This window comes from Cavia porcellus, unplaced genomic scaffold (assembly GCF_034190915.1).
Source record: "Cavia porcellus strain 051 isolate PalLab524CR breed Dunkin Hartley unplaced genomic scaffold, mCavPor4.1 scaffold_1, whole genome shotgun sequence".
Classification (NCBI taxonomy): domain Eukaryota; kingdom Metazoa; phylum Chordata; class Mammalia; order Rodentia; family Caviidae; genus Cavia; species Cavia porcellus.
The window spans coordinates 161,897,535-161,925,148 of NW_026947484.1; the positions used below are offsets into that span (position 1 = coordinate 161,897,535).

General features: G+C 54.6%; 1 protein-coding gene across 1 annotated transcript; it reads left to right on the top strand.

Moving 5' to 3' along the window:
• The first annotated feature begins 6,869 nt into the window (after positions 1–6,869).
• On the top strand, positions 6,870–26,693 carry Slc35d1 (solute carrier family 35 member D1). The gene is made up of 12 exons (XM_063258800.1): positions 6,870–7,189; positions 7,748–7,781; positions 7,853–7,939; positions 8,707–8,774; positions 10,377–10,448; positions 10,989–11,057; positions 13,216–13,318; positions 15,705–15,797; positions 21,244–21,311; positions 22,026–22,104; positions 22,931–23,013; positions 24,293–26,693. Exons 1-12 carry the CDS (start codon positions 6,987–6,989, stop codon positions 24,399–24,401), a joined length of 1,068 nt encoding a protein of 355 aa, XP_063114870.1. The 5' UTR covers positions 6,870–6,986; the 3' UTR covers positions 24,402–26,693.
• Positions 26,694–27,614: the final 921 nt, after the last annotated feature.

The following is a 27,614-nucleotide window of genomic DNA, read 5'->3' on the forward strand; positions in this document are numbered from 1 at the left end:
AAATGTACCAAGTTGAGGCTGAGTGTCCTAACCCAGCCCTTTAAGAGGAGTATACAGGTTCGCTGACCTCCAGAAAGGAAAAAGGCTTCCACACCTCTGTAAAAGAGGCACAAGAGGGGCTGGGGATTTAGCTCAGCGGCATAAGCACCTGCCTTGCAAGCAGGCAGTCGTGAGTTCAATCCCTGGTACCGATAAAAACGAAAAAGACAAAAAAAAAAAAAAAAAAAAGAGGCACAAGAAGGATTTGTTAGAGGTAGGCATAAGACAATGCAAGAGTGGAGTGGGGGTGTGAGAGAAATGAGGTGCCCTGCAGTTGGATCTGGGGGCCTTTCATGTGTTTGGGAGGTGGAAATCTCTGGAATTCGTCCATCCATAGCCTTAGTCTTAGTGGCTGGTGGGGGGTGGTGGCCCCCCCCCAGGGAGGTTTCCTATGGAAATGCCAGCAGGGAGGTTCCGGTATTACAGATTGCTAAAGTAGATAGAAATACTGCAGGCAGTTGACAGGGCCCGAGAGGTCAGTGCCACGGCCATCGTATTCGCTGAAGTCCAGGCTTCAAGAAAAACAATGGCTCACCAAGGTGTTTCCCTAGGGGTGAAGAGCAGTGACCCATGTTCTCAGCAGACATGGTCACCTTGGGTGGGGACCACATCTCCCCATCCCCTTCCCAGAAAGTCCTTTCTCTCCCACAGGAGCTTGCTGTGGGGCTCCCTCCCCATCTGACCCCACTTCCTCACCCCCACCCAGGCCGCTAGGCTTGCTGGGCCCTCACTGGTGCTCACGGTCTCCTCCCTCCGCAGCCCACCCCGTGACCTCCCACAGGAGCAGCATCACCTGGGCCCTGCACTTGTGAGCTGATGGATCGGTTACTGCTCTGCCCCACCTCAAACCCGCCTCACCTCCTGGCTTTGCTCAGTGAACCCCCTAGAGAAGTGAGGGTCAGTGTGCACCCACTTTCCAGACCCCTTCTGTGCCTCTCAGACAGCAGCTCTCTTCCTCTCAATGAACCCTTCCTACTCTGAACCCCGTCATTCCTAGAATTCATTCCTGGATTTTAGAGGACAGGAATTCAGCGTTTGGATGTCAGGAGCAGGTCAGGAGTTACATTTCTCCTACATCACCTTCACAGTGAAAGAGGACCATTTCCCAGCCAAAAGGAACTGGGGAGGCTGCCCAGGTTTGCTATTTTGGGAGAAGGGGGAAAAAAAGTAAATAAACTGGCTTTGTGTTCTGAAGCTGCAGACTTTCTCTAAAGTACAATTTTTAAATTTCGATTTCCTTGTCTCCTTTCTACACAGCTTTATTTTTTCTGTCTAACCTCAGAAACCATGATGGAACATGAGCCTTCCCTCCTTTCAGTTGGCGTCCACGGCTGTATGTCCTGGTGCAGGAGGGCTGACTCCTGCAAGTGCGGAGCTGAAGAGACCCAGCAACATCCATCTGAGTCCGGGTGCCCGGGAGAGCCGTCCAGGGAGGCTGGCCACAGGAGAGGAGTGAACCCTGCCTGACTGGTGGAAAAGCGCCTCGGGCAGCAAAGCTAGCAAGAGCTTAACACAGGGTCAGGGAGAGACGGGGCTCTCCAGGAAGTCAGCGGGGAACACAGAGGCAACAGCTTCGCGGCCAGAGGGGCGTCTGCTGGAGGCCAGGCCGGGGCACCCTGAGGATGCCCAGCCACTTGAGTTTTACTGTAAGTAGCTCCACCTGGTGCAGGAAGCCCAACTGGGCAGCAGGGTCCCTGGTGGTGGCAGTGCATCTGGACCTGTCCCTTCTGAAGGGTGCCTTTGTTCTGACTTTGCTGTGTAAATCACCCCTGACGCAGGGCCTCAGTGGCCACCCCACTCAAGACCCTTCCTGGACATCCAGGAGCTGTTCTTCTCTCCTTATGTCCAGTGAAACTCTTCTAAATTCTTTGCCTTTCACTTCTTCTCAATGTGGTCAGTGACATGTTACAGCTGATACAGTATCAACTTGAGCAGTTTAGAAGTTTAACTGAGACTGGGCAGGGAGCCAGGGTTCTTACTTTGTAAATATCCTCTGGCACAGGCAGAGGATATTACAGAGGGCACAGAGATTCTGTGGGTACTACATCTGCCCTGGAGGAGGTGGCCTGTGTACAGAACCAGGCAGAAGAGGCTTGCTCATCCCTCCTTTCCCCCTTCTTGCTTTTGCTGTCTTCTGCCACCCTGAAGTGTCGCCCCTGTGCCATGCCACCCTGCCTTGAGCCAGCTGATGATGGGCTGAAACCTCCATAAACCGGGAGCTAAAGAACCCCCCCCCGGGCGGGGGCTGGGGATTTAGCTCAGCGGCATAAGCGCCTGCCTTGTAAGCAGGGAGTCATGAGTTCGATCCCTGGTACCAATAAAAACGAAAAAGACACACACAAAAAAAAAAAAAAAAAAAAAGAAAGAAAGAAAGAAAAAGAAATCTCTCCTTCCTTCATTTCGGGTGTTAGATATTTTGTCCCAGACAAGAGGGAAGAGTAACCAGGATAACATCTAACAGGCCGGGCTGTATCTCTCCTAAAAGGCAGACCCTGCTTTGTGATGGGGTCAGGCAAGAACAGGGCTGGGTTTAGTTCCCAGACTTGGGGGTGGCCTGGGGGTAAGTCACAGTGGTACCAACATGTGCTGGGAGGTGAGGACTGAGACAGGGTGGGGAGGGAGCCTGCAGAACAGGTGCTAATGAGGACAATTGCCAATGTGGTACCGGCTGAATCATGGGCGTCTGTTTTGAACATCCCGAGAATGTCTGTGCCCACCTGGAGTCCACCGACCTCTGTGGAGCAAGGCATCTCAACTGACCAGGCTCCCTGGTTCTTTTTCCACTCCCTGGGGGTGGAAACCACTAATGGCAGGATCGTCATCCCCTGAATGCCTCTCTGTACTGACACTGGCGACTTTTACACAGCAGCTCTGTCCACTAGCCCGGAGGAGGAGCAGGAATGGGGCCCACAGGCTGACCCGGGCCTGCTGCTCGGCCAACACTGCCTCCTGAGTCCAGGGTTTGTTGCTGCCAAGTTGCTTCCCCATCCTCACTTCCCAGGTGTGAGGAGGGGAGTAAACACCAGCCTGGCTGAGAGCAGGGGCCCCTGCAGAGACACTCCTGGCGTTCCCAGGCTTCTCAGCATTTGAAAAGCAGTGTTCAGACTGAGAGGCCCTGTGACCTTTGCTTCCTGATCATACAGCAATCAGTGGCGTGACTACAGGTCACTGATCTAGGCTGGCAGGGCCATACCGAAAGAGGCCAATGAAAAATCCCCATGCAAGAGGTGGGCACCATGTACTTGCCTGTAATCCCAGCCCTCTAGGAGGCTGAGGCAGGAGGACTGAACCCATCCTGGGCTACTCAGATTCAAAACTAAGAAACAAACGAACAAACCCAGTGTGAATGGGCAGGTGGGAGGGGGGGCGTGGGTCACACAGCTGATACCTCAGCATCTGGGAGGCTGAGACAGGAGGGTTGTTGGGAGGCTGAGGCCAGCCTGACCACACAGTGAGTGAAGGCCAGCCTGAACCATGTAGAGAGACTTTGCCTCCAAAAAAAAAGAGCAAGTGAGTCAAGCCGTCTGTGGGAGCCAAAATCAATAATGACTCATTCGCAAATACCACACCACAGATCAAGTTAGGCAGGGATGTAGAAAGGCATTTGAAACTCAGTGTGTTTAAAATGAGAGGGAGAAACAAGTCATGTACAAGTTCTCTTTTAAAAATTGTTCACAGAAGCCGGGCATGGTGGTACACACCTGGAATCCCAGCACTCGGGATGATGAGGCCGGAGGATTACTGAGAGTTCAAGACCAGCCTGGGCTACACAGGCTCAAAAAGACAAAAAAGGAAAGAAAATTGTTTCCAGAATCTGTTTTCCCTTAGGGAAGAACATGATGGCGACTGGAAATAAGTCGATAAGTTGATAAGAACATGGCCTGGAGACAGACTTTTCTGCAAGGGACTCTACGGAGCCAGACAGGAGCTTGATCGGCGCAGCTAGGAAAGTTGCCCATTCCAGACAGCAGCGGACTTGCCCTTGGCGAGATCGGCTCTGTCTTTCAGTCCCGCCCCGCCTTTTAGGTGTTTCAGTCCTGATTCACTTTCATCAGCTCATTAGTAAGTCTCTATGTGGGATCAGTATTACTCCAGGTAGGAAACAGGGCTGAGGCCTGGAGTTGCTTTTATGTTGTTTTTTGTCCCTTTGAGACAAGGTCTCACTATGCAGTTCAGGCTGGTCTTGAACTCCCAGTGATCCTCCTGCCTCAGCCTCCCCTGTGTTGGGATGACAGGCATGTGTCACCGCACATGGGGGAGGGGGTGGTGGAAGTCTTAATAAAAACTTCTTGGGGTGTTTTTTATTTTGTTAGTACATTTTAGATAAAATTAATGATAACATTTTTCATAGGGAATTTGTACCTTGCTGATTTTTTTCCCACTCCCCTTCCTTCACCAAGTATAAAAATTTTATCTAACAGTTTAAGTACCAGTAATCTGGGAAAGGGGCAGAATCTTTGTCATCTCCCTGGGTACCTCAGGGGACTGTGTGACTCCAGAAGACCATAGCATCTCCCAGTTCTTGCTGGCAGTGAGAAACCCAGCACCCTTCTTGGCTGTAGTAGGACGTCAGTAATCTCAGCATTCAGAGGCTGAGGCAGAAGGATTGCTGCAAATTTGCCTCATGAAAGAACCTTCTGACCACATTTGCCCCTTTGAACATCTGTCTCTTCTGCCAGTGAAGGGTACAGTGTCCTTGAGCTTCTGAGGACACAGCATTCAAAGCCTCCTCTGGGAGGCAGAATCCACAAGTACCCAGCACATGAGTGCCTGGCTCGAGGGGCAGCTTCCAGAGACACACATGGATCTTACAAAGTGCCCCAGCCTGAGGCTCAGCACCACCGCTCAGATGGAGTAAAATGCTCCACTGAGGTGGGTCTCGAAGCTGGGATGGACAGACAGGGGCAGGGGAGGCACGGACAGAGACAGCAAAGGAAGACTCCTTCAGGAGGCAGGGAGGGAGGTCAAGGGAGGGAGGTCAGGCAACATACAGCGCAGGAGCCCTGGCTGAGGCTGCTGCAGGGGAGGCAGCAGCTGCAGGGATGGGACAGAGCTTGGAGACGTGGGCCAGTTGGATCACCACTCCTTGCTGAGATTGTGCTGAGTGCTGTGATGGGTACCCTCCCAGGTTCCACTCAGGCATCTGGAGCAGGTGCAGGGTGAGTGACCCTCATCCTGCAAGGTTCCAACCAGACACGGGGGCCCTCCTGGAGGGTTTGTGGCGACACTGCTCCACAGAGTGATGCCCTTAACATGGCTAAACCACAGGCTCACAGAGCGTGAGAGTATATATTTTGGGTATATTTTTACTGTGGTTTAAAACTAAGAAAAAAAATACAAATATATAGACCAAGCAGTTAGAGAAATAACTCAAAGTCTGTTTTGCTGTTTTAATCAGATGAGTTGTTTCTTTGCCCAAGTTCTGCAGATGGCACCACTCTGGGTCAGCTTAGGTCATGCAAGTCGCAGATGCGGGATCTAGAGGTCAATCCACTGGCCCCAGGGCTCGCAGCCAGGGATGGGGTGTACTTCAAGGAATCCTAGAGTTGGAACCTCAGCTTTTACCCTCCAAACACTCACACTTTCACCAATCCCCAAGCAGGTTAATTATCAGGCTACTTTTTCTTAAAAGTACCCCCCTTAGTATGCAGAGAAATCCCGTTGGGTGTTTTCTAGGTTGAGAAAGCCTGAGAAGCCTGAGGAATCACAGCATGAAACATTTATTGAATGTTTTCTGTTGAGTCACATCTGATACTAACACTCTATGCGACAGACAGGGTCTCTGGAGTCAAGATGCACCTAGACACAGCCCGAAAGAGGTGATGAAAACACTGTGGATGTCTGCACTTTAAAAAGTGTTAGCTGGGTATAGTGAAGCATGCCTGTGATAACAGCTCTCCAGAGGCAGAGGCAGGAGGATCACTGTGTGTTCAAGGTCAGACTGGGCTACAAAGTGAACTCAAGGCCACACTGAACTACAGAGCGAGACTCTGTCTCAAAGAACAACTAGTAATAATAAAGCTATTACAGTCACAGACACATTGTCATTAATCCTGCTCACCCCACCCAACCCCACACAACTTAGCCCATCATTCTTGGCTACCTCTTTTACTGCAGTGATTTTTGGGCAGCGGGGACTGGGAACCAGGACCTCACAGGCAGGTGCTGTGCCGCCGAGCTAAACCCCTGGCCAGTGTTTTACCATGATACATACTAAAAATGCAAACACTGACTGTATTTCGTGATCGCAGCTCGTGGATTTAAGATTTACACTGATTCCTGTCAAAAACACGATGCCGTGTCCTCGTCCACCTTCATCACTGGATCTGGCACAGGAAAGATCCCTTTTTCTTCTATTGGCAGTCTGTGTCTGCAGCAGAGAACACTCCACTCATCGTGGGGAGCCTGTGCGTGTTCATCACACATCTTTCTTCTTCTCTGTCCCCTTCCATCCCATTATCTCTTATTTTGTGCCTTTATTTATCCTCTGGGGAAACGTTTAGCGTCGATTTGGGACATCCAAGAGCCCCACTAAAGACATTGCAGAAAGAGGGCTCCTGAACTGCTGCGGGTAGTGGAGAGGATGAGGGGATCACTTGCTGCGAGCAAGCGAGAGCATCTGAGGGGTGCTCAGGGCAAAACGCTTTAGACATCTACTATTGCAGGCCGCGATCCTGGCCTGCGTCTGCAGAGGCAGGAGGGTCTCCGGCCCGGTACCACGCAGGCGCAGTGCATCCGCGCCCTCTGCACACCGCCCCGTCCCGCCCCGCCCCGCGGCCCGGGCGAAGTCCAGGTGCGCCGACCCGACCCGGCCCTGCTGCGCGGCGCGGACGCTCGGACGCTCAGCTGCGGCCTCGGCCCCCGCGCAGCCCCGCCGCAGCCCCGCCGCAGCCCCGCCGCAGCCCGGCCCGCCGCCCGCCGCAGCTCGCAGCCCGCCGCCCACCGCCATGGCGGAAGTGCTCCGACGTCAGCGGGCCCGGCCGCCCCGGGCAGCCCCCGCCGGCCCCGCGGCGCGCAGACATGCGGAGGCGCTGGGCATGGCGCCGGCCGAGCCGCTGACCGTGCTGCTGCGGCTGCTGGCCGCCGGCTTCTACGGCGTCAGCTCCTTCCTCATCGTGGTGGTCAACAAGACCGTGCTCACCAGCTACAGGCAGGCCGGGCGGGCGGCGGCGGGCGGCGGACTTCGGTCCCGCGCGGGGCGGGCGGGGCGGGCGGGGACCCGGGGCGCGGCGGACCGGAGGGCGCGGGGCGCGGGGTCCGGCCGGCGCGGTGCACCGGCGCACCCTTCCCGCGGCCCGCGGCACCCGTGGACTTTCGGTCCCCCGCGCGCGAGGGCGGCGGCGACGGCGGCGACGGCGGCATCACTCGGACCTGGCGGAATGGGAGCTTTTTCTCGGGCGTCCGGGCTTGGTGGATGGGTGGCGGGGTGGGCGCGGGTCACAGCACGGAGGCGTCAGGTCACTGCGAGCCCCCTGGCAGGCGCCGCGCCCACCAGTGTAGTCACACGCCCGGCTGCAGACAGCGGGCACCGGGGAGGCCGAGGCAGAAGGGCTCCGCCTGGGCGGCCCGTCGAGTCCGGGGTCCGGGGTAGGAAGGGACCGGGCCGGGGCTGTGGCGCGAGGGCCCCGGGAAGTGTGCTCAGCAGGCTGCCAGCGCGCCCGGGCCGCGAGCCGCCCTGAGCTTTGCACTCTGCGCCCCTTTCCCGCAGGTTCCCGTCCTCGCTGTGCGTGGGGCTCGGCCAGGTGAGTGCGCGCCCCGCGGGGTCCCCGGCCCGCGCCCCGCAGCCGCACAGCGCCCTGTCCTCTGTCCGCAGATGGTGGCCACTGTGACGGTGCTGTGGACGGCCAAGGCGCTCAGGGTGGTGAAATTCCCCGATCTGGACTGGAACATACCTCGGAAGGTAGGGCCGGGGTGCGTAGACCTCGGTGCTGGGGCAGCCGTGACAGCCCCAGGCCGAAGCGCTCAGTGGACGGTGGAGCCCATGTAGAGCCGCACCATCGCCTTAGAATTCAGGGAACAGAGCTAGTTTCGGTGGCACACGCCTGTCATCCCAGCACTATAGGGAGGCTGAGGCAGGAGGGTCACTGTGAGTGAGGCCTGCCTGGGCTACAGAGTGAGCTCAGGGCCAGCTTGAACTGCATACTGAGAGCCTGTCTCAAAAAGGCAAGAAGAAAGAAGAAAGAAAAACCTAGGAAATGAAAATCGCTGGGAATCTTATTGTAATTTATGCGTCCCTGCGGGGAATGAAGCATTCCTTTCCCCAGTAGTCCTGGCCAAGTACCCACAGCACTCACTGCTCTTTGATTAATGTGCTTCTGCCAGCCATGCGCAGCCACAGGCCGGTGACATGCCTGCCCTGTCTGCCCATCTTGGCCCTGCCCGTGCCTTGGAGTGGCATCCTAAGGCAAATGATAGGTCTGCCCCATCGTTGATCATTTTCCTGTTTCTGTTTCTCTCCTTCCTCCTGTTTCCCTCTCTCTGCCACTGTGGTGCCTACTGGGGAGATTTCATGTGGTTTGGGCTTCCATGGGGGTCTGATTGTTAACCAGAACTGATTTCCAATGGAAAGCATTTGATCAGATAAACAAAACTGTTTCTGTTTGCAAGGACCTTGTTTTAGCTGTTTTTATTATTGAGCTTTGTTATCCCTGTTTTTAAATTTTCTAGACGTTTCCACTACCTCTCCTATATTTTGGGAACCAAATCACGGGACTGTTCAGCACAAAGAGACTGAAGTATGGATAACTTTATTTTACTCCTGAGGTTAATAGAATGTTGCTCTTAAAGTTGTACTTTAGTAAATGTCAGCTGTGAATGCATTGTTACTGACTTGGGAAAAAACAAAATGAGCAGAAAAATTCAGTTAAACGCTGTGTAATGAAGATTGCTTCAGAGGTTTTAGGTTAAGCTGTTTTGAAGAGAAGGAATAATCTTTTGGTTTGTTTTTTCCCCCTCACTTTGATGTGGGAAGTCTTAAAATGTTGCCTAATGCTTGATAAGAGATTTTCATTATTTTACCAGCCCTGCAGTAGTGAGAGGTAGGATAGCTTTGGGATTTCAGTTTTTTAGTATGAATCATAAATACTTTAGCTGAGGCAGAGTCCCCACAACCCATTCACAGGATGGACATGAGAACGACAGTTCTCGGTATTTTGTTTTTGTTTTTTGTTTTTCCTTTTGAGACAGGGTCTCACTATGCATCCAAGCTGGCCTTGAGCTCACTTTGTAGCCCAGGCTGGTCTCAAACTTGCAGTGATTAATCTTCCTGCCTCAGCCTCCCAAGTGCTGGGCTATGTTTTTCTTTTTTTTAGTTTTTCTTCCAATGTGAAGTAGTCAGAATCACCAGGAACCATGGTACCAGTGAAGGTCTCACCCTAGTGGCTCTTCTAGACTGGTGAGCCGAGACTGTCTGCCCTAGCAGCTCTGCCCCACCCTGTCCTCCGCTGCTGCCCCGGACTGTGCTCCTTCCCTTGCGGGAGGCGCTGTGTGTGTGCTGCTCCAGCCAGGCTGGAGGGACACAGTGTAATGGAGCCCAGTGCCCGAGGTGTACATGGGGTGATGGCAAAGCCTCAGCCGGATAGTGTTTTCCATCCTCTTTCTAAACCGAGAAACTGATGGTGTCGAAGCATCTGGTGGAGAGTCCCCAGAAGTCACATTCAGTATGTGGGGCCCCTTGGGCCACCTCCCCGCACCCGGAAAGAAGTGCAGGCCTCCCCTGCACTGCTTGTGGAGTCTGCCTTTCTTACCATTGCTGTCCATTCATCCACCCGTCCATCCATCTGTCCGTCCATTTCACCATCCATCCACACCCTACCTTCTAGTGCCAGCTAAGTGGAAGGCACTTTGGAATGAGATAAGATGCTTTTAGAAATAAGGGGATGCAGGAAGCTGGATGCATGGTTAGAGCAAGTAGAGCGCTCTAGGAATTTAGAAAAAGCTGCTACTGAGAGGGCCAGCGGGGGTGTGCCAGCGGAGCTGTTCCTGGAGATTTTCTGAGTGGCGGGCGTGGGCCAGGGTGGGGAGGAGTCCTGTTCTCCTGAGGCCATGGAGCTTCTGCCCACCCAGGGTGTGCAGTTCGCAGCCGAAGCCACAGCCTGTTGCTACTCTGTGTTACTGCTGTCTATAGTTCAGGCCACGTCTCTCACTTTTAGTAGATTTTTAACAGCAGCTGTTTGAAAGTTTTTAAGTCAGAACTGTTTTAGAGAGAGGGCTCAGTAGCATGGAGTTTCCATGCTGGAAGGGAGAGGTTCGCACTGTCTTGAGCTGCCGGATTGGAAGAGCTCTGTGTGAAGCAGACAGGGCTGGGCTTCCTCTAACTGCTCTCCTTGTCTCTGCAGCCTGCCGATGTTCACTGTGCTGCGAAGGTTCTCCATCCTCTTCACCATGCTGGCGGAAGGGGTTTTACTCAAGTGAGCCCATTTTTGACATTCCTGCTCTTTAAACCCTTAGAAGCAGACTCCAGAGGCGAGCCCCATGTCCCTTGCCCTCTGACCCGTGGGGAGACACAGTGGCCCCCTCTCCCACTGCGGACCTGGCAGTGTGCAGGGAGGTGTCCTCGGACTGGGCTGTGCTGGAAACCTCTAGAGGCCAGGGTCTGTTATGATCCCTGGGGAGAAGGGTCGGAGACCCGGTGCAGGTAAACCGTGTCCTCGTCCTGTCTTGGCTGCTTTCCACCCACGTGTGGGATAGAAACCTAAAGAAACTCTGAACCCTACAACTTCCAACTTGCTAATGATAATAAATACCAGGAAGAAAACATGCAAATGATCATTTGTGTAACGATGAGTTTTTTACTGCATGGTGGTGAGGCTTGAAAAAGCTAGATCCTTGAGAAATGTTTAAGATACAGTGTTCGTATATTTTGTGAAAAAAATGCCACTTTTTAAAAAGCCTATTGTAAAATAGGTATATGAATAAGTCTTACACATACATTTTTAATTGTTTTGTAGGAAGACCTTTTCTTGGGGTGTTAAAATGACTGTGTTTGCAATGATTTTTGGCGCCTTTGTAGCTGCCAGGTAAGATGCGGGCCTACAGACAGCACATAAAAATAATCATGAATAATTATCATAAATGATCCGTTGTCAGTAAGAACAATTGTTTGTAGCCTAAGTAAGATCTTATGCTTGGTCCTCTTGCGCCCCCTCTCACGCTTGAGTCCTTGTTCCCTCTGTCCTCCTCTGTGTTTCTACAGCCGTGCTGTGATCACTGCATGCTTAGGTTTGAAAGGCATTCAGGAGACTCTGAAAGTTTGAGTCTTCCTGGCTCTTCTGTGATGCAGGCTGACAGAGCAGGGGTGGAGGCTCAGTGAGGTTAACTGCCTGTTCTGGACCTGTCACTGTCTTCTGGGTAGTAAGTTCCAGGCTGTGTGTGTGGTGGCTGTGTGCTTCTCACACAGCTCTGGGGGATCCAGGTGCCACTTTGCTGTCTTATAGTTGAGGCTAAAACGTAAGTTGTATGATGTGCCCGGGGTCACCGGGCTGATCGAGCAGCCGGGACTAGAGTCTGTCTGTCTGTCTCAACTCAGTGTGTTTGGTTATCAGCTGTGGCTCCCTTCTGCTCTGCATGTACTTCTGCTGTGCATGCCCTCCAGCAGCGTCTGTGCACTATTTGCTGGGCAGAATGAGGAATGAACAACAGCAGGATGAGTGACAGCGGGGTGAGTGACAGTGGGGTGAGTGACAGCGGGATGAGAGACGGCGGGATGAGTGACAGCGGGGGTGAGTGATGGCGGGATGAGTGACAGCAAGGTGAGGGACAGCGGGATGAATGACAGCGGGATGAGTGACCGCAGGATGAATGACAGCAGGATGAATGACAGCAGGATGAGTGACGGCGGGGTGAGTGACAGCGGGGATGAGTGACGGCAGGGTGAGTGATGGGGGGGGGTGAGTGACAGCAGGATGAGGGACCATGGGGATAAGGGATGGAGTGTCATTGCTGCTCTATTTGGCCTTCCTCATGGTATAGAGATGAAAATGCTGGCACTCTGTTCCTAACGCTGTTGTGCTTTTCCCAAGTTTTCTTTTAAAGCTATGTGGAGGAAGCACAGTGGTGATTGTGTTTAGGGGGAGGAGGGCTGGTTACCCCAACTTAGCACTGCATGCCCATTCACACTACCATGCTACACTCCAGGGGTGTACAGTAACATGTGCCGTGTGGAAAGGCAGGCAGGTTTCTGGGGCTCCATCCTCTGGTCCATCCTAGAAGCTGCCTCTGACACTTCACTCCTCCTGGGGCTCGAGGGTGGGATGGTGGGGGCTGAGGATTCTGCCGCACACATTTTCCATCTGAAGGTTTCGGGGTGCCTCTTGGCCCAGCTCTATCCCTGTGGTGCAAGTGAGGGAAAGAGAAGTCAAATTGTTTTACCTTAAAACCTACAAGTGAAATTTCTTACTAAAAAATAAATAAGCCAGTTGTGGTGGCACACACCTGTCATCCCAGCACTCAGGAGGCCGAGGCAGGAGGATCATTGCAAATTTGACACCAGCCTGGGCTACAAAGTGAGCTTAAGTCCAACCTGACCTGCATAGTGAGACCCTGCCTCAAAAAGACAAAAAATAAATGGAAGAAGGTGGGGTCTTTAGTTTCCAGAATGTGGTTACCTGCCCACAGGGCCCTGCCTTTCTCTTGGAGGCACCCTTGGCCTCTGAGTCGGGTCCGATGGTGTCAGGCAGCGAGGTCTCTGGACAGGGCCTGGCCTGCAGAAGGGAGGCACTGAGGTTGCTTTCAAGCTGCTTTGGGGCCACTGCTCTGGGAGGGGCGGCCCAGTATGGGGTGTGCCGGGGGTGTCGTGGCTGGGGTGCTGACCTGAGGGGAGGCACGCTGTCCTCTCGCATGCACATGTCGGCCCCTCCTTCCTGACTTCTTTTCCCTTCTGCCCGATCTCCCTGTGCTCAGCCAGCAGCTGCTATTCTGCCTAGGTGCTATGCCCTGCTGACATGGCCAGTGGGCTCTGGTGATGCCTGTAAGGGTTAGGGCGCCTCGTTTCTCAAGAATCTGTTACGGAGCAGGAAGTCAGCATCGTGGCCGGGGTGAAGAAATCTGGTGGTTGCTAAACGCCCAGTGTCTGGGACTGGATAAGAATGTGCTCCTGTAGCTTGGAGCTGGGAAATGAAACGCAGGTTCTCTCCTCTCCACTTAGATTGTTCTCAACACACTGCTTGTATTTTGCAGCTCAGACCTGGCCTTTGATCTGGAAGGATACATTTTTATTCTGATCAATGATGTCCTGACAGCAGCAAACGGTGCATATGTAAAACAGAAACTGGACTCCAAAGTAGGTAGCAGTCTGGGGCTTTTCATTAGGTGTATGCGTGCTGGGGACTTGGATGCCAGGCATCGGGAGCTGTGGGAAAAAAGACACTTGTGCTGATCCATCAGCTGGTAGTACTGGGTACTGAACCCTGGCTGCCTCCCCAGCCCTGTCTTCTTACTTTGAGCCAGGGCTTCACTAAGTGGCTGAGCCACCTGGTGGGGCTGGCTTGGCCTGTGACCCTCCTGCCTGAGCATGCTGAGTGCTGGGTTACAGCTTGTAGTACCAGTGTGGCTTAACAGGAAGGCTTTTCAAAGCAGTTTTGTTTGTCCTCTACGCTTTTCATGCCCATGCATCACACCTTCTGTCTGGGTCGGGCCAGACCATCAGAACGCTGAGGCTCTTTCCTAAGCGAAGGTGTTCCTAGAGCTCGGCTTGAGTATGGGGCTCGGTGGGTGAAGGATGGGGCTCAGTCCTTGGACATGCAGGCACTGCTTATCTCAGGGGTCACTGTAGCTTTTCCTGGGTGGCTGATACATTGTTATCTCGATGCCCAAGCTCCTAACCACTGGTTTTATCTCCCTTGGCCTTTCCTCTCGTCCTGCTCTGCATGGTCTGACAATTCCATGCTGTGTGCAGTGTTCTGCACGGCAGGTCCTTTGCTGGTCCTCGGATGATGGATAAATACAGAAGCCCTGTGGACTCCGGGGACAGCCCCCAGCTCATGTCCCCTCAGCCAGGGCTTTGTCTCCTGCTGAAAACTAGTTGAGACTGTTTGGCTCTCCTCAGAAGAGTGTTTTTGAAATATTCTTGAAAAACTAGGCAGTGCAGATTTGTTTCTCATACTTTTTCTTTAACACAACTTTTTTTTTTCGTGCTGGCAGTCGAATTCAGGACCCTGCGCTTGCCAGGCAGGAGCTTATGCTGCTGAGCTGTATCCCCAGCCCCTGAACTCAACTTTTATATTGGCCTCTGATTACTTGGCCTTGATGACCCTGTGATAATTTCATTTTTACCTTTTTTTAAATAAAAGAGAGCAGCTGGAGATTTGGTCTTGCTCAGTTTTGTTCCTTAGCCTGTTTGCTGCTCTGGAACGTGGACACTTGCAATAACGTCTCATTCTCAGCAGCTGTAGCTATCTGAAACAGTATTGTCCAGTGGGCCAGGTGTGATGGTGCACGCTTGTAATCCCAGCACTCAGGAGGCTGAGGGAGGAGGATCTTTATAGCCTAGGCTATAAAGTGAGTTCAAGGCCAGCCTGAAACTGCAGAGTGAGACCTGGTTCAAAAAGACAAAAAAATATAAACATTTTAAAACAGTTTTTAAAAAATATTATCCAGTGGCAGATTGCATGCAGGTGGGCCTCACGATACCTCTGCTTCCTATCCTGAATGGCAGGAAACACACAGCTAGTCAGCACTTACACAGTGATTGGTGAACTGAGGACCAGATGAGGGTCCTCAGTAACTATTTCTAAGTAGCTCCATGTGGATGTTGGCTATTATTTTGGACAACAGAGTCTGGAAAAAGAATAAAAGGTTTCAGAGGATTTCACTCCTTAGAGCCCTTTGGTTCTTCACTTAGAAATTACTCAGGATTCATATTTTTTTTAGATTTTGAGGTAAGGTCTCACTGTGTAATCCAGACTGGCCTTGAACCAGCTGTAGCCCAGGCTGGCCTGGACCTGCAGTGATCCTCCTGCCTCAGCCTCCCGAGGGCTGGGATCACAGGTGTTTGCCATCACACCTGTTTTACTTCCCGGCCTTTCCTAGTTCATAGGTTACAAAGCCACCAAGATGCCAAAATTCTGTTGAGAGGCTGAGGTTCACCAGCAGTGTAAAAGGTCAGCTAGCAATGAGAGACAGGCAGACCAGAAGAGAAGTACGGAGAACAAGGTACCTCGGAAGAGCATTGCACCTGGGGTGGACCCCAAGGCCTTCAGGCATTTCCCAGCCAGGCCTGGAGAGAAGCATTCAGGAGTTCAGTGTGACATGCAGACACCTCTGCCGGGTCAGCCTGCGCCCGCCTGCCAGGATGTCTCGGCTCCTTGTGGCCTGTCCCCTGCTGCCACCCCAGTGCTGGACGCCTTTTCCTCCCACTGGACATGAATGGTTTATGTCTGAGCCAGTGCCGCCACCCTGGGGTGCTTTTATGACCCAAGTTCATTGCGATCATTTCAGGGCCGCTTGTCATCCTGACCCGAGAGCCGAGTCCCAGGTGGAGGGCAGAGTGCCAGTTCTCAGGCATATATACAGCTGTTGCAGTTAGAGCAGTTTTAGCTTGCAAAACAAAAAGGAAAATAAAAACCATGCCGAATAAAGCTGCGTGAGATTTAGGAACAACTGCAGGGCTGGGCAGGCCTGGCTGCCGGAACCAGGTGAGATACCTGACCTGACTGTCTGTGTTCCAGGAGCTGGGGAAATACGGCCTGCTCTATTATAACGCGCTCTTCATGATCCTGCCCACCCTGGCCATCGTGTACTTCACAGGAGATGCACAAAAGGTAGGCCCTGCGGGTGCCTGCTGATGACTGCCGAGGGCTCGAGCTCCTGTGTGACCAGAGGACGGGGGTGTTGCTGACCAGAAATGTGTGGATCAAAGGGTGCAGACCGAGAATCTTCTCTCGGGCTTGCATGTGTCACGCTGCCCCGTCTTGGAGCATGCCATGTGTCAGAATGACCCTATCAGCGTCAGAAGAGTGTGTCTGTCCTAATTAGCTGCTTTTTCTGCTAAAGTAGAAAACAGGAATGGTAACGAAGTACCCTTGAGAAATAAAATGCTACAGTAGTGAAATTTTTAAACCTTAACAAAGTGCTAGGCATCATGAGAATTCTGTTCCTGGCAGCTGTCGTCCTGGTTTAAATCCCAGTTTGGAAGCCAGGTGTGGTGGTACACACCTGTAGTCCTAGCATTTGGGAGGCTGAGGCAGGAGGCTGATCCCACAAGGCCAGCCTGGCCATCCATCGAGGCTGCCCCCCTAAACCCTCCCAATTTGTTTATTTTCTTGAAGAGATACTTAGTACTCTGAGTGTCTTTGACCGTGTAAGTAACAGCTAATACAGTAGTTTACCGGTTTTCTGCAGTTGCATAATTTAATAGAAGGGCAAAGTAAATCCCAAAGAATTTTCCTCCATATTCCTAAAATTAGATGCCACGTTGTTAGAATTCACTACATTTTGGGAACAAGTGGAGCCCAGAGTTCTACTGTGGATTTCTCTTTCAGATTCCCTTCTGAATCCCCTGGTTTGTAGCTGTTGTGAAATGAAGAAGTTGCTTATTTACTGGTTTGACAGTGATGATTGTCCCAGACCTTTGGAGCTATGGACATAGCCTTAAACACTGTTCCTGCAACAGAGACCAGAGGCCAGCAACTCGGGGAGCTTTCCCCCGCCACCTCTTTCTCTGAAGGCACAGGCCTAGGTCACCCTGAAGACTCCCGGTAGTGCAGAGAGGACGGTGCCCTGGCCACCAGGAGGCCTAAAAAACAGCCCCGTGCAGGATTCGGCAGGTGCTATGGCTGGAAGCATTCCTGCTCTCACCAGCTGCGCGAGGGGCGGGCGGGAAGCTGGCTTCGCTGCCCCGTGCCTTGCGTTGTGGCTTTGTGTGTGTAGATCATGGAGGCCTTGGAAGAGCTCTTGAGCTCCGCCTGTTCTGCTGGGTGGAAGTGGAGGTTCAGACATACTACGCAGTCTGCCAAGCCAGAGCCGGAGTCAGGGCTCAAACCCGAGCCCCTCTGGAGGCCTGGTCTTGCCGGTTCCTTCTTTCCCTTGGGCTCTGCTGCGGCACTTCCTGCAGGGAAGGAAAGTGGCAGAAAATCACCGCCCCCTGGGGAGGAGAGCGGCTTCAGGGTCCTAGCCTGGGCATTCTGCAGTGGAGGAGATGGGATGGGTCGAGATGGTTGGGTGTCTTGAGAGCTTGGCTGAGCGGAGGAATAAAACCATAGGAATAAAATCATAGTGCCTCCCTGTGCCTCCCAAAGCCGAGGTGTTGACAGTAACATTTGTTCATTCTAGAGTGATGTGGGCGGGGTGGAAATCTGGGGTGACCTGCGCGTGGTCGCAAGTGTGCTGACCCCCTCTGGAGTGAGAGGCGCAGTGTCTGAGCTCCTGGGGTAGCGCAAAGAGTGCTTTGCTGCCTGGCTGGGGTTAGATTAGCTTTTCCTCTCCCTCTGATTTTCTTCCGTGGTGAGGCGGAAGAGTGGAATTTGAATAGTCTCTTGGTTTTCCAGTGACAGTGCCAAGCAGAGGCCAAGAGAGGTTTATTTTAGGAGAGTAATGGTGTTGGAGAATGTCAGCTCTGGAAATGTTTCCGACCTGGAACCAAGAAATAACCCTAGGTGCTGACTCACTGTGTGTCCCTCCTGTCCCATCCAAGCTGGGTTTCCGTGGAAAAACTTGTTCCTTCTCACCCTCGATTACTAATTACCATGCTGCTTAGTGAACATCTGTGGGTACAGGTGGGCAGCTGGCTTTCTAGCAGTGCTCTGTTGCTTTTTTGATTTTTTGAGGTGAGGTCCTGTTATGCAGTCCAGGCTGGCCTTGAACTCTCATGGATCCTCCTGCCTCCGCCTCTTAGTGCCAGGGTTATAGGCACTGTCCTTGGCACGCTCTCCCTCGCAGCATCTCAAGGCCGGGCCCATTGCGCTGCTCACTGCTCACTGTAACTCAATGCGGACTCAGGTGCTAAGAAAGAGGAGCAGTGGGGGGTTTTGTCCCTGACTGCCAGCCAAGCAGAGAGCAGTGGTTGAGGTTTTGGGGGTGTGCCGGGGGCGATAATGAAATGAGGTCCCCGTGCCATCTCATTCCGATGGAGTGAGAGTGTTCCAAGGAGATTCGCCTGCAGATAAATGTGGGCCTCACCAGCGACAGAGCCACCTGCTGGCATATGAAGAGGATTTGACCCCTGGGCCGTGAGAGGTTCCCACCTCCCTGTGTGTAGGAGAGAAGCTGCCACAGGTGTCCTGCTGAGTGTTTCTGGGCTGTTCCCCTGCTGCACTCACTGTCAGTTCTATGAGTGAATGTGAGACCACTGCTTAGCCAGGTCGCAGAGTGCTCAAAATGCAGCAAGACTCAGGTTAGGGAGACCCTGTGGGATCCAGAGGCTCACCAGCAGGCTCACCGGGATTCGCGCCTCCCGCTGGGCGATTCAACCCCACCACATTCGAGTGCTAGCTTGGGGACGGGTGCAGGGCCTGGAGCGCCCCCAGGTCAGGCTCCCCAATGGCACGTGTGCCCTGCAGTCGCGTGGGGTTTGGTCTGTGCGGCTGCACATGCGTGCGTGTGTGTGCGCGGGCATGTACAGATGTGTGTGCATGCTTGGGCCATGGGCTTCTGAAACACTGGTCCCCAGGCTGATGCGTGAGCCTCCCTGCCCCTGGCCATATCCTCCCAGGCTAGCGTGCGTGACCCTCTCCAGCCTCTCCTGTCCCTCCCTGTGCCTTTGCCCTCTGGGTTCTCACATTTGGGACACGACTGCTTTTTTTCTTGGCTGCTATTCTAAGGGGAAAAGCTGATGAAGGCACGCTGTTTAGTGGGTCCAGGAGCTGCTGTGTGGATGTGGAGCCTTGCGAGGACTCTGAGGGTATGGGATCTCCTTTCTCCTTTCTCAGCTGGTATAAATTCGCCCTGTGGGCAGAGCGGGTCCCAAATCCAAGGGAGGGGCTCGGTATTCCCAAGACAAAGTCACCAAGGAATACCAAGGGGGAGAGAAAGGGATATGTTCCAGGGCTGGGCACCTAGGAGGCTGAGGCAGGAGGATCATGCCAGGGTACATGGTTGAGTACACTATCACATGTGAGGAGCACGTGGGCCGTACTCTTGGGTAACATGAAAACATATGTTTACTGCAGAAACTGGAAGCGCACATGACAGTAATACAGTCCCCCGAGATTTTGTATGTGTGTACAACAGAGGGGGACCTTGCTAACTGCTCTCACTTCTCTGTGGCTTCTTGTGTAGAACCATCTAAAAGTGTTTGCAGTTATACTTTATAAAATGATAGTTTTTCTTTAAGACATCAGTGCCCCACAGTGAACCCCAAATCATAGTAGTGGGGCACTGAGGCAACAAGGCTGTTCACTGTTCATAGTCGCAGCCTTGGCCTGGTTGAGAGCCTTTGCTGGGGCTGGAGCCTGGCGGAGGGCCGTGGGGTGACTTGCAGAGGGGGCCTGGCTCTTCTAGCTTTCAGGGCCAGCGGGAGGGAAGCTGCCTTCAGCCTCCAGGGCGAGCCCAAACCGCTGGGTTCTTCCCGAGGTGCCAGGGCAGGTCTGGCAGAGCGCGTGCACGTGTGTGTGTGTGTGTGTGTGTGTGTGTGTGTGTGTGTGTGGCACGCAAGCACTTTTTCATTGCCTTTGCAAAAAACTTTCCCTGGGCCTGGGTTTCCTAGGAGCCAAAGAACCAGTATGTTTAGCATTGAGTTTTTAAATCATGTACTTTCTCAACCGTTCAGCACCAACAGAAAGAGCCTGTGTGTTACACACACATCAGCTCGCTGTGCCTGAAGAGCTTCGAGGACACATGCTGGGCCCAGGGGCGCTGTGGCTGCCCTGGAGCCCTTCCCAAACGGCTGCGGTGGCTGCCCCGGCAGGCAGACAGGCAGTGTGGTGTCCCATTGGCCGAGGCCCAGTGGGAGACAGCAGAGGTTGGGTGTGTCCTCCACGGGCAAGGGCCAGAGCTCATGGCGGGCGCCCAGCTCGCGTGGAATAAAGCGACCCTTGTTTCCGGGGCTGGGGAGGCGGCCAGGCCAGCTCCCAGAAGCGGCTCTTTGGCCACTGCCACCTCCGCCGGCCCCTCTAGCGCGGGTTTTCGGCCCTTCCCGGTCACCCTAGGACACACAGGGTGTATGTTTTCTGGCTCTGGGTGACCTTTGTGGCACAGGCGGGCGGGGCGGGTCCTTCTCCAACCCTGAGGACTGAGCGAGTGTCCTCTCTGGCTGACCACCTGTTCGGTGGTCCCTGTCCTTGCGTCCTGGTCTGTGAGCACATGTGGGCGGGAGCCAGGGACTTGCAGAGCAGGCTGGGTTGGGGGCAGGCCGCTGGAGGGACCCACCCAGCCACCGCCCAGCTCCAAAGCGCCCCTGGCTTTGAGGCCAGTGGCTCATTCGCTGCTTCTGAGGGTTGGGAGTGCTCAGTGCCCGCTGCGCCGGCAACACCCGGGCGGGGCAGAGGGGAGCAGCAAGCCCACCCACAGGGGCCGATGGTGGGGACCCCTAGAAGTCGGGTACAGAGGAAGAAGCACGTTGGCTTGTGTCTGTGAGACGGGACAGCTGGCAGTGGCTCGCCAGTGCAGGTCACACTGCGGGTGGGGAAAGCCAGGCGCAGCGCTGGCTCAGGGCAGGCACCTCAGGTCAGGGTGGGTGGGGGTAGGGTTCGGGGGGCGGGGTGGAGACCCCTCCCTGGGCAGAGAGCCCAGCGGGATGGGCACACTGAGTAAGAGGCGGGAGGGGACGGAGTTGGCAAAGGCCCTGGCAGCCCAGCGTTGCAGCAGGATGGGGTGAAGGCAGATCCAGTGAGGGGAGCCTCTGCTTGGGAACCCGAGGAGGAGCCCGGGTGTGGAGGCTTGGAGGGGGGCAGGGGTGGGGGCGGGATCGGGACGGGAGCGGGGCTGGGCAGCACGGGGGGGGGGGGGCGGGGGGGGCGGGGATGCTTTTCATCCGCGCTCCGTGCCTCCTCTCTCAGGTAGTTTAAATCGCGAGCGGTACCGCGTGCAGCCAGGCCTGTGCATGACCCCGGGAAGCATCTCGGGGCCCCAGAGGGCACGTTTTGGGAAGGAGGAGCCCGCACGTGTAGCCGTCAGTGGAGGGGGTGGGCGATGTTTGCAGTGTGCAGGTGCGGGTGTGTGCGTGCGTGTGCATGGGACGGGCTTCCAAGCACATTTCGGAAGGAGCTCGGGCCTGTGGTTGAGGGCCTGCGGGGGTGCTCTCACACCTGCGAATTCTCCTGTGTGTTTCAGGCGCTGGAGTTCGAAGGCTGGGCGGACAGCCTCTTCCTGCTGCAGTTCGCTCTCTCCTGTGTGATGGGGTGAGCCTCGACGTCCAGGGAAGCGGCTAGGGAGACCGTTCTGGGGTCCGCCCTGTTTCTGGGGGATTCCACGCGCATTCCTGCGTGTGCCCGCCTCCGTGACCCGGGCCTCCAACCTCCGGCTGCATGGGCTTAGGACTGCCTGCCCAACAGACCCCAGCCTGCCCAAGGAATGCAGAGAGGGCTTTGCAGGGCAGCGTCCCCTTCCAGCTGTGCACAGCTCTGTCGCCCTGTGAGAAAAGCTGGTCACAGCGAAAGGACCTTACTTAGTAGGATGGCGGTGACAGCGTTTGCAGGGGGGCTGCTTGACCTCTTTCTGCTGTGCCACCCTCACAGAAGAAGACCCCCCTTCCCCTTGCCTCCACCTGCATCTTCTTTCCCTGGGCCTGGGCCAGGGTGGGGGTGTTTACGGGCCCAGCACTGGGCCACAGTGGTGCTTGGTGCCCAGGGAGTCCCTCTGGCCTCCCACCTGTGTCTCTTCTGGTTTTCTCCTGTCCCTAAGAATTTTTCTTGCCACCATGTGGACCCAGAGGCCATTGTCCCACGGAGGGTGCACAGTTGGGCCAGTGTTTGCCTGGCCCAAGTCCTGGGATGCGTGGGTTTGAGGAGGGCTGGTGGCAGTGATGACAGAATCATTATGCCACTGGAGGGTGGCAGGGAAGCGGCCTGCAGGTCAGGGAGCTGCCTCTGAGCACCCGTGTTTCTGCCGCCCAGGTTCGTCCTGATGTATGCCATCGTGCTATGCACGCAGTACAACTCTGCCCTCACTACCACCATCATCGGCTGCATCAAGGTGAGTCTGAGACGACCCCGCCACCTCTGGGTCCCCCCTCCTTAGAAGACTGTTCCTCTGGGACAAGCCTGGGGCATAGCATTCCATCCTGTAACAAGGCCAAGAGGGTGCCTCCTTAGAGCTGTGCCTGACGTGGGTGTCCGGTGACACGGTCCCCTCTGAGCACAGGGCTTCTCCATCTTCAGTCTGGGGAGCCAGGCTGACTCAGGTGTTGCAGGGAAGTTCGTCAGTGGCCTTGGCCTCTGTCGCCTGCCTCATCCTGGTGCCATAGAGGCCACAGCCTGTGCATCTCAGGTGGATTAGCAGAGTGGGCTGGGCTCCAAAGCCGTGCCTGTCACGGGGCGGGGGCGGCTGTCTGTGACTTCCTCCCTGATATCTCAGTCACATCTGCAGTGGCAGTGTCTGCAGGGGGATGGTTTTTCCCTGTCTGCTGGGGTTCACTGCATACCCCCAATGGAGAGGGATCCCCTGCATCTGGAGTTAGAAGCCAGATCGGGCTGCATTAGCAGTGCATGGAGCTGGAGCTCCTGGCAGCCAGGGCACTGTAGATCAGGTCCACCAGGCCCAAGTGGGAACTGGAAGCGGGCATCGATGTGCATGGTGGGCACCTGGTGGCCAAGGCCAGTCCATCCTGTTGGCAGACTGGGGACAGGCCCGTGTCACTGATCCCTTGCCGTGCCCACTTAGCCCAGGGCTGATGGTCTCCACTGTAAACTGGGGCTCTGTTCAAGGACAGGTGTTGGAGTCACAGCTCAGGTGGGTTTGCGTGCGCTTTTTAAACACCCAGCTAAACCTGGATAACACTGTTGTGCCATTGTTCTTTTAGAATATATTAGTGACGTACATTGGGATGGTCTTCGGTGGAGACTACATCTTCACGTGGATGAACTTCATCGGTTTAAACATCAGGTAACTGACTGTAACGCTGCTGCCCAGTGTCCCAACGAGGTCAGGCACTAGCAGGGCACTTCCTGAGAAAGGGAGAGGATAGTCCCGCGGTGTGCAGTACTGGGGAACTCTCCCGGAAGTGGGAGCTCTGTTCCATGGGGTCTGGGTGGAGGCTGTCAGCTCCATCTCAGCCCTGTCCCTAGGGTCAATGGTGTCCCTGAAGGCAGGGTGACTGGACTGTACAGATCTCTCATTTCTAGCAATTTGAATTTCATGGTTTGAAATGAAATGCTGAAAAGTGCCAGGCTCTCAGTGGGGCCAGACTTTCAGCCCATGTTAGACACGGCTGTGCGCCAGCCCCCGAAATGCTGGCTGATGGAAGCTGAGTGTGTATGCCTAAAATTTCCTCTGAGCCCACCCCCAGCAGCCCTGTCCTCTTGCTGGGGCCCCCGCCTTCCAGCTACTCAGCCCAGAGTTGGCACCCCTTCAGGGGCTGTGCGAGCACCAAGTGTTGTGTGGGGTTTGGCACTTGGGGTGCTTTCCAGATTCACCCTGGCTGTGACCAGAGCTCCTAGGCACATGGGCTCTGTGATGGAGGCAGCTGTGTTTTTAGTGGATGCTTGAGAGGAGCAGAGAGAAGACTTGCCTGCCCTGCCGGGCTCCTTCTCGGTGCTCAGTGCCCAGTGCTGGATGGGAGAGGCTGTGGGCCTTGGTGGCGCTGCTAAGCGATGCAGGTGTTTGCTGTCCCAGCTGTCTCGGAGCCATCCTGCTGCGTGGCTTCACTCTGGCCCAGGCTCCTCCACAGATGGAGGCATGGCTGATTCCATCACCTTGGCACAGCGGGGCCACCCTGTGCCCAGGAGAGGGTTCAGGCAGCCGCCAGGGTCTGCAGTCTCTGGTGGGACCAAGCCCGGAAAAGTGGATTCAGCTGTGTAGCAGCCCATGGCTGGTACAGGTCACGGGTCACCTGTCCAATGTGTCCGGTTAACCCAGGCCCAGCCACCAATGTAGGAGGAGGAGACAGCCTGGGTTTGAAGATGTCCCTGGCCGGGAGCAGGCTACATGTGTGCAGCGCTTAGCAGCTCAGTGAGGGCTGCGCTGGCTGGGCTCTGAGGCCCAAAGCTCCCGGAGCCGAGCGGACGGGCGGCTGCAGTCAGGGTCCCTTCCCACCCTCTCCCCAGGGCTGGCACAGGGCGGCCGTGGGAAGGAGGTCCCCAGCCTCATGCACGTGTGTACAGGTCCAGGTGGGGTGACAAGGTGTGTGTACGTGTGGCCCTCAACACTGCCCTGTTACACGCAGCATCGCCGGTAGTCTGGTGTACTCCTACATCACCTTCGCCGAGGAGCAGCTCAGCAAGCAGGTGGAGGCCAGCGGCAAGATGGATGTCAGGGGCAAGGGGGCTGTGTGACTGGTGGGCTCGTGCGCTGGACAATCGATCCCAGGAGCCATTGCTGCCTTCGAAGACTTCATGGGAGAAGCTTGTGATTCTTACTTAAGAGTCGTCATTGCGGTTAATTTATAGCAGACTGGAAAACGTTCTGGGCTTTTTAATTTATTCTTCTGTCCTGAGAGTGAGACCCGGTTTGGAGCGTGCTGCCCCATGGCGTGCCCTCCAGCGTCCCCACCCGGCCTCGCTATGGCACTTGTCTCACCTCTCCCTGCCCCGGAGCTGCCTGTCCTGGCTGGGGTCTGCGTCCTGTGTCTCCACGGTATCACCACTGCCCGGCTGAGGGCGGCAGCTCTGTGTCGCCTGCTGAGGTCACCTGGGCTGGGGGAGTGGGTGGAGGCTAGGCCCCAGCCCTAGCCCTTCCCGCCCATGTCCCTACGTGGTCACTCTTTGCAGAACTTGTGCCTGAGTGACCAGCGTGCTGGTGGTGTGTGTCATGGAGGTTTATTCTTCCTCTGGGGCCGTGTCCCCCAGGCCCTGCCCTCTGTACTGTGGACCTGCAGCAGCCCTGGGCTCTCGCTCCCTGGCTAGGCCTGCAGCTTCTGTCCCCCTTGGAGGTAGCTGTGACTGTGGCCCAGGTAGAGGAGTGTCCTGACCACTTTTGTGGTGTGCAGCCTGGAGTCCTTCCTCTGTCCTGCATCACTGCAGAGGAGGGTGGGGTGTGGGGAGGACTGGGACCTCAGGGGTCCTGGACCTCAGGGGTTACCCATCTCTGTTTCACCAACAACAGAGGATGCGGAGCCCACAAATGCGCATCTGCCCAGATGGATGTGGCTGGGGCATAATCCTAGGAGCTCTCTGGGGCCCCCTGCTGGCCCCCGACCTGCACTGTGCTGCCACCTGGTTGGGGACCTTCTGGGAGCCCTTAGGAGAGTTCTCTCCAGTGTTGACTCAGCCCGGACCAGAGGGCTAGGCTCCAGAGTGGCTCCCCCAGGTCTGCTCCCTGATAGTGGGACATCACACGTGGTCAGGGCTTGGCTGATTTTGGCCTCTATTCTGCGTCCTGCTGTCCAAGGCCATAGGTGGCCGCGCACTTCTGGAGCTCCCCCAGGCCGGCAACCCGTAGCCCTGGCTACCAGGAGTGCATGTGCTGAGCTGTGCCGGGCAGCATTCTCGCTGGGTGGACAGAGGTAGAGGACACTTCTGTCACATGGACGGTAGCTGTGAAGGTGGGGTCCTCTGGCCAACCTGCAGGTGTCCAGACAGGTGGAGTGGCCATAGGGCTGCTTCTAGCTGAGGAACCAGTCCCTTGTGAGCAACGGCTTGCACACAGGTCCCAGGAGTGCACGTTGGCAAGCTGCTGTCACTGTCATCGTTGGGAAGGGGCAGGACGGTGCTGGCAGATCCCCAGTGAAGCCCTGGGACCCTGGCCATACCTGGCAGAGTCAGCAGCTGCCAGGTGCCCTGCCCAGCTGGGGCACAGTTGGGTCGGGGGGATGCCCCTGCCTCCTGCAGCCCTGTTCCTGCCTGGCTCCCCGCACCTGTGCAGGTGTCAAGGCCCTGGAGCGTATGTCACAGTCACTGAGCTCCCAACTGGGAATCGGGAGCCCTGAGCAGGCACTACAGGTTGGGCTGCCAACCCTTAATTCATCCTGGAGGGGCTGGCTGCCTGAGGACCCAGGGGCCTAGAGAAGGGATGCGGGAGACTCTTTCTGTTTATTAAGAGGAAAAATTACTTTGATATTATGGCGATAAACTTCAAAAAAGGGAAAAATTTTCTATCTCAGAAGACCTGCGTTTCACAGTGGTGATTCAGCCAAAACCTCAGCTTGCCCCTCAGGGCCGCCCTGTGGGTGAAAGCCTCTTCCAGGCTAGAGTTTATGCTGGGCTGCACATGGCCTCCTGTCCCAGTGCAGCTGCCAGTGTGCCACCACTTTCTGACCTGCTGGCCAGCTCTTTCTCTTGGGGTGCCAGGTCTTTGTGTGAGAAAATACTCTGCAGCATCCTCTGTTTTCTAAGTCTTCGTTGAGTTTGAAAATCCTTTTTAAAAAGAAATCTACTGGTTAGATTTACTGTCTCACAGAAATGTTTTAGAGATTATTTTGTTTATGAACATTTCTTCTCTCATGCTGGTGACCAGCTTGATTGCTGTGTAGCCTTTCATGATATTTTTTCAATACAGATTTATTCTTTTTACCAAGTTACTTTTTAAAGGTACTAAGAGTTGAGTTATGTAAATCAGGTGACATAAACATGAAAATTATGTGCCTAAATATTTTTGTTAATGATGTCAAATAAATACTTTTCCTGGAAGCCTGTGTAGGAATTCCTTTCTAAATGCACAAGACAGATGCAGCACCCGTGCCTGCTCACTGGAGGAAGGGCGTTCAGGTGTTTGAGGGGTTGTTTGTTTTTAAAGGGTTTTATTTTCCATTTCTTAGCAAAGGCTATGTGTCCACAGCAGGTGGAGGCTGCCGTTATTCAGGCCAACTCAATGCTGCCTTCATGTTCTGTAGCTATAATTGTGTAGAATTTACTGTTTTTACTCAGACCCAGTGAAAATCATGATGAGCACAGAGAGCAGTGTGCTCTGATCGGTCTTGGACATCTCCAAGCGCTTCCTCTTCACTTTCCCTTCATGCCTGTGAATCTCTGTGGCACAGAGGAGACCCACAGATCACACGGTGGAGCGGGCGGCTCAGTGGTTTCCCAGCCTGCTGGGGCTGCCAGGCGCCCGTGTGTGTGTGTGTGTGTGTGTGTGTGTGTGTGTGTGTGTGTGTGTGCGCGCGCGTGTTCTGTGTGCGGTGATTTCCTCCAACGCCCAATGTCTTTCCTGTATTCGGTTTTTTCATGACAACTGTGGTGTTAGAGTCGAACTTGGCACCCTCCGTTTTTATTTGCTGAGTCTTGTGCCTCTGCCCCGCTCATGCCTGGCTGGCATCTTTGAGGTGTTAACTCAGTTTTGTGCCCCTCCTGAAGGGACCCGTGTTCGGGGCAGCATCATCAGCGTGGTTCAGACAGCTCAGTGACCAGACGAGGTTTGCTGGCACTTAAAGTCACTCCATCTTAACATCCTCCTTTTGGTTAAAATGCTAAAAAAAAAAAAAAAAGATTTTCTTTGTTCATTATTACATCATTTAGAGAATTATGTCTTGCTGACATTATAAAGATGAATGTCTCAGATACAGAGTTACCTAGGTCAGTGTTGGATTTCTATGTTAAAAGAGCTGTAGT